The sequence below is a fragment of the Lactuca sativa genome, chromosome 1, assembly GCF_002870075.4.
Source record: "Lactuca sativa cultivar Salinas chromosome 1, Lsat_Salinas_v11, whole genome shotgun sequence".
Lineage (NCBI taxonomy): Eukaryota > Viridiplantae > Streptophyta > Magnoliopsida > Asterales > Asteraceae > Lactuca > Lactuca sativa.
The window spans coordinates 202,971,502-202,985,126 of record NC_056623.2 but is presented as its reverse complement, the minus strand read 5'-3'; the positions used below and the strand labels follow the sequence as shown (position 1 = coordinate 202,985,126).

Below are 13,625 nucleotides of genomic sequence, written 5' to 3'. Positions count from 1 at the left end.
CCTTCTAGTAATCGATACTTTTCCTTCTTGTTGATGATTATAGCCGAGTCATGTGGGTGTATATGCTAAAATTAAAAGATGAGACTTTTGGTGTCTTCAAAAAATTTCGTGTGCTTGTTGAAAATGAAACACGTGTGAAACTCAAGACGTTTAGATTTGATTGTGGGGGGGGGGGGGGGGGAATTCCTCTCGAAGCAATTTACTACGTACTATGAAGAAATCGGTCTAAAATGTCACTTCACGGCACCATATTCTCCACAACAAAACGGTGTCATGGAGAGACGAAACCGTACCGTGGTTGAAATGGCAAGGAGCATCTTAAAGAGCATGAGTGTACCGGGAACTTTGTCGAGTGGAGCTATAAGACATGCCATCTATGTGCTCAACTGAGTGTCAACAAAGGCACTCAAAGATAGAACCCCATATGAGGCATGGTCAGGAAGAAAGCCCAACCTAGATCACTTGAGCGTTTCCAGGTGTATTGCTCACACGAGGGTTGCAAGCAACCACGTACAGAAGCTTGATAACCGTAGCATAAAATTAGTGTATCTAGGTTGTGAACAAGGAAGTAAAGCTTATAGATTACTTGATCCTGATACCGGAAAAATATATGTAAGTAGAGACGTAAAGTTTGAAGAAGATAGATGTTGGTCGTGGGTTGAAATAGTAAAGTACCAGACTACCCAAGGAGCTACTTTTGTTCTTGAAGAGTACAACTCACCAATGCACGATGTTGAATCAGAAAATCAATATTCCACACCATTGCAATCTGAGAGTGTAACTGAAAACTTTATCCAAACACCCTTACATGAACAGGTGGAGTCAACCCCATAACCTTTTTCTACACCCATGGAACCACGTAGCTCGGATGGTTCGTGTGCTTCTTTCACAAACTCAACAGGAAGAGAAACTCCGGAAAGGTACCGTCTTTTAACTGATGTGTTATAATGACTGTGACGAGTTATTGTTCTTACAAGATGTCAATGAACCCACATCATATTCCATGGATACAAAAGATGAAAATTGGGTCAAGGCGATGAAAAGTGAAGTGGATGTGATTGAAAGAAACCATACCTGGAACCTGCTTGATTTACGACCAGGTCGCAGACCCATCAGACTTAAATGGGTTTATAAATTAAAAAGGGACCCAAATGGCAATGTGATAAAGCACAAGGCTAGATTGGTGGCGAAGGGCTATGTACAGAAGCACATAATAGATTACGATGAAGTGATTGCGCCCATTGCACGACTAGAAACAGTAAGGATTTTACTTGCTCTCTTGGGAAAAAATAGATGGAAAGTTCATCATCTCGATGTGAAATCTACGTTTTTAAATGGAGATTTGGAAGAAGAAGTTTATGTATCCCAACCGGAAGGATTCGTGAAACGTGATCAACCCCGAAAAGTTTACAAGTTGTCAAAGGCTCTTTATGGACTTCGACAGGCACCAAGGGCCTGGAATGCTCGTTTATACAAATGCTTGAGAGGCCTTGGTTTTGTGAAGTGTCTTCAAGAGCATGCCGTTTACACAAAGAATAGGGATCGAAAACTAATAATCATTGGAATATATGTTGATGACTTGATTGTTACAGGTAATTGTGATGCTGAAGTGGAAGAGTTCAAAGCTCAAATGAACAGGGAATTTGAAATGAGTAATCTGGGAACATTGTCGTACTACCTCGAGATAGAAGTGGTTCAACGAGAGGGTGAAATTACACTAAAGCAGGCAACCTATGCAAGAAACTTACTTACAAAGACGGGTTGGCAGATTGTAACCCATATAAATATCCGATGGAGCCTAAGTTGGAGTTAAGCAAAAGGGAAAAAGGTAACCTAGTAAACCCAACAGAATATAGAAGTATCGTGGGTGGTTTAAGATACTTAACTCACACGCGACCCGATATCTCGTATGCTGTCGGGATGGTAAGTAGGTTCATGGAGAAGCCCACAGATGTGCATCTTCAAGCCGTGAAAAGAATCTTGAGGTATGTGAAAGGTACAATTGATTTTGGCTTGACATATGCTAGAGGAAATGAAGAGAACATAATTACCGGTTACAGTGATAGTAATCTTGCTAGAGATGTAGATGATAGGAGAAGTACAGCGGGGACCACATTTTATCTAAATGAGAATTTGGTAACATGGAGTTCTCACAAGCAATAAAGTGTTACTTTATCTTCATGTGAGGCTGAATTTATGGCTGCTACATCAGCAACGTGTCAAGGAATATGGATCAGAAGATTGCTTAATGAGATAAAAGGTAGCAAGATTAGTCCAGCAACATTGTATGTAGACAACAAGTCTGCATTGGCTTTGATGAAGAACCCGATGTTTCACGGGAGGAGCAAGCACATTGACACGCGGTTCCATTTTATACGGGAACGTATCAAGAAAGGAGACATTATACTCAAACATGTGAGCAGTCAAGAACAATGGGCTGACTTTCTCACGAAATCAATGAGCAAGATCAAATTTGAAGAGATGCGAGATCAGCTGGGAGTAAAGCACATAACACCTTCTGGATTAGGGGGGGAAAATGTTGGAATAATCCAGAAGTTTGAAACTGTTATTCGTTTTTATTTTGAATTTTGAGTTATTATCTTTTCCTGCAATTTTGGTAGCAGATAAACTTAGTTTGTTAGTTTTTTTGTTTCTAGTATAAATAGGAGTTGTTTAGATGTTTATGCGAGTGTTTTTTTAGAGTTAATAAAACCCAGCAAAAAAGTTTCCTAAATTACCCTTTTCAATGTGTTTTTCTCCTCCACTGTTTGTTCTATTTCTTGTGTTTAGCATTTTTGCAGAAAGAAACACAGGGTTCTGATTTACATGGGGATGGTTAGTGCTCGAGACGACAACGGTGGCAGACGGTAACGACGACGGTTCTGATGGCTGTAGTAGTGGCAGAGGTGGGTGATGGCATTTGGCTAACGCTGGTGGCAATTATGGTGTTGGGGTTCTTATGGTTTTGTGCTGAGGTTGATAGAGAATGGAGTTTAGAGAGTGAAAAAACTGGTAAATATAACAAAATGGAGTGCTGGATTATATATGATCCGAATGTGTGTTAATTTTTGTGTCTTTTGTGTTTGTTTATGCATAACATATGGTATATTAAGCTTTAAAAATGGTAAATTTAAATTCATTGGGTTTGGAGAGTTTTTATTGGCTTAAACATAAATACATGGATCACCATGAAATAATCTCCACCATCCAATTTTAATCCAAAGGCTTATATTTCATTTCCTTGTTTTTAAGACTTTGGTCTTAAAATTTATGGAGCCCACAATTATGTATGTATTATAATGTAGTAAAGATATATATATATATATATATATATATATATATATATATATATATATATATATATATATATATATATATATATATATATATATATAGAGAGAGAGAGAGAGAGAGAGAGAGAGAGAGAGAGAGAGAGCTAGGTTTAAGTATTCTAACTAATTATTGTACATCTATCGTATGCTATGAGATTGATAAAAAAAATATGTTGTTTGATAATATAAATACGTTCAATCTTACATAATTATTGTCATTAACACATATTCTCACTAATTAAATCGTCTATAGGGATATTATAAACTTATTATTATTATTCTTATTTCTGTCAGAATGTTGTCAGAATGTTTTATTGGGTCGTATTCTGTTAAAATGAAAATGAGTGAAAACGATGTGTGAAAACAAAAAAAATAATAATTAACAAGAATGCATGAAAATCACGATATTCTTGTAAGGTTGAACGCATTCGCATTGCTAAACAACTTATTCTATTAGTAATTCTCATACCATACGATAGATGTACAATAAGTAGTTTGAATAAAATAATTTAAGCATATATATATATATATATATATATATATATATATATATATATATATATATATATATATATATATATATATATATATATATATATATATATATATATATATATATATATTATAATTGTTTTAGATTCACTCCTTATTTCAAAAATATGTGATTATATGTGAAATAAAAAAAAAAAGTTCATAAGTTTTTATAGATTTTTTTTTTCCATCAATTTTTTTTTTCAAAATTAAAAACTTTTTTTACCGTATTGGAAGATAAAATATACTTTAATATATTATTTACATATATGCCCTTTTTAAAGAATCGTGGCTCAGCCCTATCAAATGTAAAAGTCCGTAAACTCAAACTCACGTAGTTTCGATTGTTTGTCATTATGTGTAATTTTGATGTTATGGTTGTAGAATGTGTACGCTAATGTTACACGAATACTTGGAACTACACCATGAAATGCCAGCCATCCATTTCGTTTTTCAAAACATTTTAATTTTCACTGTTATTACTATAAATATAACGCACTATCATGTGCATTACTCATCGAACTTGCCATTGCTTGCTTTGTTTTTCGTAAAAGTTGTAAGCAAGTAAGGTAACTTCAAATCCCTAATCGATCCTTGTTTCTTATATTTGCTGAACAACTGAAGATACTTCTTCGGATATCAATTTGTTCTTTTTAAATTTTAATATATTTGATGCATGAAGACATGCATGGCACTACGAGTTAATCTACAATGTCAGGCGACCTAAAATTTTATTGCACAATTGCTAACTCGTTTAAATGAAACCAGGTTTCCTTGAATGGCTACATCAGTTATTGCTACTCCAGAACTCAAACGATTTGTGGTCGATGAAGGCCATGGGGTAAAGGGTGTATCGGACCTCAAGCTCAAAACTTTACCTGAATTGTTCATTCAACCTGTTGAGAGACGACTTGATGTGACCAAAGTGTTGCAAGATGAGTTGATCCCAGTCATCGACTTGTCAAATTATGAAGATCCAGAAGTAATGAAATCAATATGCTATGCTGCTGAGAAGTGGGGATTCTTTCAAATTGTTAACCACGGCATACCTCTAAACATAATCGATGGTGTCAAAGATGCAACACATAAGTTTTTCGAGTTGTCAACTGATGAGAAAAAGAAATACTCGTCCCAAAATAGTCCTTCAAAAAACGTTACAATTCTTACGAGTTTCAATCCCGAAGTGGACAAAGCGTATGAATGGAAAGATCACCTAAGTTGCTTCTATGTTTCTGATGAAGAAGCCTTGGAATTTTGGCCTTCAGTTTGCAAGTAAGTCATACAATCTTTTTTAATAAACACATCTTACCAGTTTTATTTATACAATTTGTTATAAATAAAAAACACAATATGTCTACGATAAATATTGTTTTAATTGTAGGTATCAACTTCTTGAATACTTGAAGACAAGTGATTCACTTATCAAAAGGCTATTAGAACTGTTAATCAAGGGATTGGGCATACCAAAAATTAACGAAAAAAACAAACCAATTCTTATGGGTGCAAAATCAATAAACCTAAACTATTATCCTATATGTCCGAACCCTGAGCTCTCAATTGGCGCTAGTAGTCATTCGGATGTTTCAACATTAACAGTGCTTCTTCAAGATCACAACGGGGGACTTTATGTTCGAAAACTTGATAGTGACAACTGGATTCATGTTCCTCCTGTGAAGGAAGCGTTGACAATAAACATTGGTGATGCTCTTCAAATCATGAGCAATGGTCGATATAAGAGTGTAGAACATAAAGTAGTTGCTAATGGGTATGAAAACCGGATTTCAGTTCCGATTTTTGTGAACCCGAGGCCTACTGATGTTATTGGACCATTTTCAGAACTCATTAACAATGGGGAAAAGGCTTTGTATAAGCAAGTTCTATACTCGGATTATATGAAGCATTTTTTCAAGAAGTCGACTAATGGGAAGGAAACTGTTGATTTTGCTAAGATTTGATTTTGTTTCTCGAAAAAAATTATGTACATGTAGTTAAAGTTCTTTGAAAGTATCACAAGGAACTTGAAACCACATGGAACAAGAAATAAAGGCAGAAATAATTATGTCTATTTAAATTAATAGAATTCGAAGGATGATGTATTACTTATAATTTTCAATGTCAGTATTGTATCATGGTCACTATGACCGTTTATAATATATTTGGCAATGTTTAAAGATTAATGTTCCACAAACTGTAACATTTTAAAACTTTTTTACTCAAATAAATCTATCCTTGATTTACCGATTTTCCTTGTTCTTTTTTAAGTTTCTAAAATAGCGATCATAAGCTATTTTTAAATGTTATATTTTGTGTTTCGGTGAAATGGGATGGACATGACTTCTATTAACGCTAGAATAATAATGAAAAGACATCCTTACCACATGGTTCGAACACACACTACTGGAGAATGGATCGAACGCATGCATCAATGTGTCGATAAATATAATTCTCATTCAAATGATAGAATTCTCATTAATTAGAATATATACATGAACAAAGAGGAATAAGGTCTTTGGGCTGTATCCAAAGACATACAATAAAAGTGTACAAATTGGCTTATAATACATAGTCTAATATGCCCCTTGAGCGGTAGTTTGACGAAGGATGATGATAATCCTTGGGGAAGATATTTGCATACCGGAAGTAGGAAGAAACATGGGGAACTCAAACATAAGTACATAACTAATGGCAACTATGTTGACTAATGTTGCGAACAACATGCATGTCAAGCTCACTATGTTTTTATCGATGGTGTGGCACTGGATTGGTGGCCATGTGAGCGGCGCTTACGTTCTCACAGTAGAAAATGATGGTTGTATGAAGAGGAGAAAGAAGTTCACACAGTTGATTATGGAGCGAAAAGATTTCAACTATGGCATTAGTGAACTGTCTGTATTTAGCCTCTTACATGGAATGTGAAATCGTGTGTTGTATTTTGGAAGACCATCATAGTAAGTTATCACCCAGAAACATGTTGAAGACAGAAACATATTGGAGAATGGAGACTGAAGTGGACTGGCATGTGGTAGGGCATCCACCCCCGGTGTGTATCTAATTAGTAAGTTGTAAGGGCCGATGAGGTGGAAGCATACAAATAAAGCATGTGTCTAAAGTTTTTTTGACATAGCACTAAAGTTCTTTTGACATAGCACTGGAGTCGCTTCAAGGCGAGAAGATGCTAATTTTGAAGGGTGTGCATGTAGACACTACTAGAAAACTAAGTAATTAGCTACAACAGAATTGGTTGGAAATCCGTAGGAAAAAGACATTACCTACAGATTTCCTATAAAAAACGGGTTGTAGGGAAAAACCCGTGGGTAATTTTTTCCTACATACAAATTAGCTACACACGTTCCTACGGATTTCCTACGGAATATTCTGTTACAAATTTAACTACGGAATACCTACGGAATTCATTAACTACGGAATACTTACAGATTACCTACGGGTTATTTAGCTACGGAACTCCTACAAAATACATACGGATTAATTTCCTACGGATTACCTACGGAATAATTTTCCTACAGAATACCTACCAACTACTTTACCTACGGATTACCTACAAATTGATTTTCCTACGGATTACCTACGAAATAATTTTCCTACAGAATACCTACAAACTACTTTACCTACGGATTACCTACAAACTGATTTTCCTACAGAATACCTACCAACTACTTTACCTACGGATTACCTACAAACTAATTTTCCTACAGAATACCTACCAACTACTTTACCTACAGAATACCTACAGATTTTATTGGATTTTATTTCCTGAATATTTATTTCCTACAGATTTTCTATGAGCTTTTTACCAGTTTTTATTGCTATATTAAATTTATAATTCCTACAGAATTATAATTTAAAAAATATCCAAATTTTCTGCTAAAAAAAACCAAATAAATAATTAAAATAATAATCAAATACCATTACATTCATTACCATTAAAATAGTCACTAACATGTCATTCATACATTCAAATACTCAAAATACCATTACAATACCATTACAAAAACTAAGAAGTCAATAACATAACACTAATTTAGAGTTCTAAAACAAAAACTAAGAACTACTTGGTGGATTATCGGAAGGATTAATTTGTTTCATAAAGGCCGCCAATTGTCGTTGCACTTGCAATTCCATTTCATTTTGCATTTGTTGCATTTGCAAATTCATTTCACTTTGCTTTTCTTCCATGGCTTGTTCCATGTTTGACATTTTTTGTCGCAACTCATTTACCTAAATATAGCAAGACAAACACATGCAGTTAGTAAATGTAATTAAACTTTAAACCATGATAGCAATGTACTTTACTTTTAATTCAATATAAAAACACACTATTGCTAATAAAAATATACATTGTTTTTAACATCCATAATAATAACTTTTTATATACATAATAATAACATACTATATTTTTATCCATTATACCATTGTACTTTACATTTCCAATCCATTATATCAATATATTTAAATTATTATCAATAACAACAATTTACTTTACCAAATATCAATAATAGCAACATACTATAATTTTCACCCATTATAGTATTTTGTTTTACCTAATTTAATAATAGCAAAAAAGTATCATTTTTAACCATAATAACAATGCACTTTACCTAATATTAATAATGACAACATATTTTAATTTTCACCCGTAACAACAATGTACCTTACCAATATGAACATATATTTTTCAGCCATATTAAGTACCTCTTTACTTGATTTTTTTTCTCTATAATATATTATGTAAATAATAGTACCTCCTGTTGTGACTTTGCAAAGTCAGCAGAAGCTGAAGTTGACTCATAAGAATATGCACCCGTCATCAGAAAGTGAAGATCCGAGTATCCTGCCCCATAGATAGGACCTTTTTGTTTCCCGCCTTTCCTAAGCAATTGTGTTTGGGTCCACAATTTAGGATCATTCACATTATGTTGAGTCGTATCATCACCATATTTTTGAGATAGGGCTGTGTTATATGATTCCTACAACATACCAAAAGAAAGTTTTTGTTATTGTACTAAAAAGTAAAAACTAATATTAGTAAATATATAAAAAGATAAAGACAACTTACGATCGCCACTCTAGATCTCTCATTCACAAAATCCACTTGTGCCTCTTTATCGCCCCCAAAATATATTTTCTTTGATTCGGCGGTAAGATGTGTCTTATAATAAAGATCAATGAATGAAGGGTCTTCACCTGTCAACTGTTTCTATACAAATGACACAATATAATTGATATAATTAGTGTTGAAAGAAAAATGTATCACTATAATCAATAATTAGAATTATTTACCAATTTAAGACGATGCTCCTCAAATCCAATGCTACCACCCGTATGTCTGGCTGCCCCCCCAGAATCAGTGTTACGGTTGTTTTTTCCGCTTTTAGACAACTTTTTCCACTCATCCGTGTCCCATTTCTGTAATATATATATATATATATATATATATATATATATATATATATATATATATATATATATATATATATATATATATATAATTAGAATACAAAATAAAAAACAACAAAATAAGCAATAATGTATTAGATTCCTTGCCCTGCACAAACGTCGCCAAACATCTATATGTATTTCAGGAGGATTGTAATTTGCAAGAATCTCAAAGTTATCATTAATCTCTGCGATAACGTGGCCAACTTTTCTTGCAGAATTTACCGATGCTTGCCTAACATCCCTCATTCTACCCCTGTAGCGATCTTTCAGTGTATTTTCAAAACCTTCACGAATTAACCCTTCTTCATTTGGATCCCACCGGTATTGAGTCTGTAAAAAATAAAAAGTAAAAGTTTAAAATGCAAAATAACAGTGAATGAGAAATAGATAATAAAAATAAATAATTGATATATTACCCTAAAACGCTCAAACATTTGAGTGACAACTTCCTTCGGAATTTTTTTATAAGTAATCCAAGGTTCATTTATAGACTGCCAAAATATCTTTACGATCGCTCGATGAATACTTTGTCTCCCAAACCTACAATATTGAAATAACCATATAAGGATAATTATAACATCAAAAATAGTAAATTTATAATAATTAAAAAAAGACTTACTTGTACCCCTTTCGTGTGATAAATGGCCTATGAGAGCCATTTGAATCTACATCATTTGATCCACCATGTGTACCCGAATAATGGGGCGTCTGAACCATTGGTGATTCAGGCTCATGCATAGACTCATGCCCATGCTCAGGCTCATTTTCATGCTCAGACCCATTATATAAAAAATCACTAGCAGGGTCTTCATTGTTGCCTGTCATCTCATAACCATATGCAATACCATTCCTAACATTCTGTACCACCCCTGTATCTGCTATAGCATCAGTCAAGCCCATGTTGGTATTTATGTCACCCATGCTACTACTCCCTGAGAATCCTGACCTTGTTGTCCTAACTGAAGTGCGTGAAAGGCCACCCGACAAAGGGATGCGTGGAAGGCCATTAGGGCTAGGCGATGACGTGGCTCCCGATACAAAACCACCGCGTGGAAGGCCACTAGGATCAGGCAAAGGTGATGAGTTGGCTCCTGGTATAGAACCACCTGTGAGATGGATGCGTGGAAGGCCACTAGGATCAGGCAAAGGTGATGACCTGGCTCCTGGTACTGAACCACCTGTAAGAGGGATGCGTGGAAGGCCATTAGGATCAGGAAAAGGTGATGACCTGGCTCCTGGTAGAGAACCACCTGTAAGAGGGATGCGTTGAAGGCCACTACGGTCAGGCAAAGACGATGGCCTACCACCCGACGAAGGACGAACCGGAAAAAGGTTACGTGCTAGGCTTTTATCCGACATGCTGCATTTATATAACAAAAATAGTCAAACATGTTAGATGATAATGAAAAATAACATACCATATTATAAATTAAAAGTAAAACAAGATAACAAATATATTAAAGTGTATATACCATATAACATAAAACAAACTTCCTAACATTCGTCCTCATCTGGATCATAGTAGTTAAAATAAACTGGTTCGTCTCTATCATCTTCATCTGTATCATCTTCTTGGTTTTCCGCTTCAGAACCCTCACTCTCATCGGAAGATATTTGCTCAAAGTTAGTTCTATTTGAGGCTAGGCTCAAACGTTCACTAACATTTACTTCATTCGGTAACTCAAACCGTTCATCAAGATGAAAGACTCCATTTGATTCAGTGCTTCCATCAAGCGCAACTTCCGTTTCAGCTTCGGTGACTTCATATACCCCTCTTGGTTTTGTCTTGACAACCGCCCAAAGATCTTTTAATTCATCTGTCACCGCAGGATATGGTGTATAAAATACTTGTTCCGCTTGTGATGCCAAACAAAAAGGGTCATTAGTTTGAATACGAGACGTAGGTTTAACATCAAACAATTTATTCTTGTTAACTACTACACTGCGGATATTATCAAACCAAGTGCATTTGAATAGCACAACAGTCGAGCGCCCAATGCCATAATAGTCAATCTCTAGGATCTCATCCAATAAGCCGTAGTAGTCTGACTCTTCGCCATTATATATCTCCCCCCTCACGCATAGTCCATAGTTATTTGTTGCACGTCCTTTACCATATTCTTGTGTGTGGAACATATAACCATTTACAAAGTAGCCGTTGTAAGACCGAGCATTGTTCGAGGGGCCATTTGCTAAAGGTTCTAAATGTTTAGCACTTCCATCAGTTGAGTCCCTCGTTACCTACATTAAAGAGCATATATGGAAAATGTTTCTTGAAAAAAACACAAAAATTAACAAGTATGATTGAATTGGTTTTACTTACTTTGTATTTAAACCATTCTGCAAAGTATTTATCTCTAAGTACTGAAATTGGTTCATTTTGATATGATGCTTGGGCTGCTCGATCAAATTCTGGGATGAAAGGGGCAACTTCTGCACAGTTTAGTAGGATGTAAGTGTGTGCTTTGTGAAGTTCTTCATGTTTCAAGAGTCTTTTCTTTCCACCCTTTTCATGTAATCTTCTTGATGGAAAGGCAAATACACTTAATATATCTCCACTTGAAGAGTTGTCATGTTGTGGTGCAAAATTTCGTGGCTCTTGATTATGGTGTGTCTCAACCGCGGGGGCAAAATATAAAGAACAATAGGTAGCGATTTCATTCACTAGATGTTCATTGACGATTGAACCTTCAACCCTTGCTTTGTTCCTAATTCTTCTTTTTATTATGCCCAACTTTCTATAATTAGAAATTATCAAGAACCTGTTATGAATACTAAAAAGAATATGTAAAAGTTTAATACTTAATATTACAAACAAAATGATTACCTCTCGTATTGATACATCCATCTGTATTGCACCGGACCACCAATAATTGCTTCATCAGCTAAATGTATGACTAGGTGTTCCATGGAATCAAAGAAACTAGGAGGGAATATTTTCTCCAACTTGCAGATGGTTTGAGCAATACTGCGTTTCATGTTGTACAAGTCCTCCATATGCAATGTTTTTTAGCATAATACTCGAAAAAACATGCATAACTCTGTTATGGCCTCATATACCATATTTGGAACAAACCCTGTAATAGCAAGTGGAAGCAAACGTTGCATAAAGACGTGACAGTCATGGCTCTTGAAACCGTAAAAACTGCCATTTTTGACGTTCACACAATTCCCTATATTCGATGCATATCCGTCTGGAAATTTCAACCTTTTCAGCCAAGCACAAACTTTTTTAACATCGACCCTCTCTAAAGTGTAGTCTCCTTTCTTGATCCAAGCCTTCCCTTTTTTGTCCCGGACGGGATTTAGAAGAGGCCGGTCACATAGCATCTCAAGATCTTGTCTTGCGCTCAATTTATCTTTAGATTTGGGGGTGTCCATACTTGTATGAAACATATTTTCAAAAACATTCTTCTCGATATGCATCAGATCAAGGTTATGTCGGATCAATAAATGACGCCAATAGGGAAGCTCCCAAAAAATGCTCCTCTTTACCCAATTATGTGTCACTCCAAAACCATCCGGCTTTATATAATTTGGACCATATGGAGTCCCTTCATAAACAATGTTAAAATGTTTGACTGTCTGCCAAATTTCATCTCCGGTTGGGTACGGAATCTCTACTTCGCTCTTAGATGTCTTGTTTTTCTTAAAATTAATCTTATCTTTTTTGAAAGTGTGGCCTTTGCGTAAATATTTTCTATGGCAGTCAAACCAACAATGTTTATTTCCCCTTTGAATCCAGAATGATTCTGATTGATCCATACAATATGGGCAAGCTAACTTACAATGTGTGCTCCATCCGGACAACATTGCATAAGCAGGGAAATCACTAACTGTCCACATCAATACAACTTTCATCTAGAAGTTTTCCCTTCGATGAGCATCATAAGTTTCAATGCCATCTGTGAACAACATCTTTAACTCGTGCACTAAAGGTTGTAGGAAAACATCCAAATTTTGACCAGGATTCTTCAGCCCAGGAATAATCAAAGGAAGCAATATGTATTGATGTTTTAAGGCCAACCAAGGAGGTAGGTTGTATACTGTGATAAATACTGGCCAACATGAATACGGACTCCCATTTGAATTATTTGGACTAATTAGGCATACGTTTGTATGTATGTTTGTGTTATGTATAAATCCGTCAAAACAAAGCAATCAAAGTATAATTAAGTTGTGAAAAAAAAAAGAAAACGAAAAAAACGACATTTGATACTTTAAAAATAGAAAAATAAAAAAAGACCGTAGATAATCTGTAGCTAAATACCTACGGATTGCCTACAGAATAGGGTAATCTGTAGG

General features: G+C 35.1%; 3 protein-coding genes across 3 annotated transcripts; 1 reads left to right on the top strand and 2 right to left on the bottom strand.

Moving 5' to 3' along the window:
- The first annotated feature begins 4,641 nt into the window (after nt 1-4,641).
- Nucleotides 4,642-5,906, top strand: LOC111919843 (feruloyl CoA ortho-hydroxylase F6H1-3). Its single transcript, XM_023915412.3, has 2 exons — nt 4,642-5,135; nt 5,245-5,906. Exons 1-2 carry the CDS (start codon nt 4,642-4,644, stop codon nt 5,816-5,818), a joined length of 1,068 nt encoding a protein of 355 aa, XP_023771180.1. The 3' UTR covers nt 5,819-5,906.
- Nucleotides 5,907-7,922: 2,016 nt separating this feature from the next.
- LOC111919858 (uncharacterized) lies at nt 7,923-10,961 on the bottom strand. The gene is made up of 8 exons (XM_023915420.3): nt 10,793-10,961; nt 9,940-10,680; nt 9,737-9,860; nt 9,392-9,650; nt 9,162-9,211; nt 8,938-9,078; nt 8,624-8,848; nt 7,923-8,099 (listed from the first exon to the last, which is right to left on the bottom strand). Exons 1-8 carry the CDS (start codon nt 10,819-10,821, stop codon nt 7,923-7,925), a joined length of 1,746 nt encoding a protein of 581 aa, XP_023771188.3. The 5' UTR covers nt 10,822-10,961.
- On the bottom strand, nt 10,828-13,181 carry LOC128128394 (uncharacterized). Its single transcript, XM_052767239.1, has 5 exons — nt 12,381-13,181; nt 12,148-12,311; nt 11,644-12,058; nt 11,008-11,561; nt 10,828-10,831 (listed from the first exon to the last, which is right to left on the bottom strand). Exons 1-5 carry the CDS (start codon nt 13,179-13,181, stop codon nt 10,828-10,830), a joined length of 1,938 nt encoding a protein of 645 aa, XP_052623199.1.
- Between the last annotated feature and the right edge of the window lie 444 nt (nt 13,182-13,625).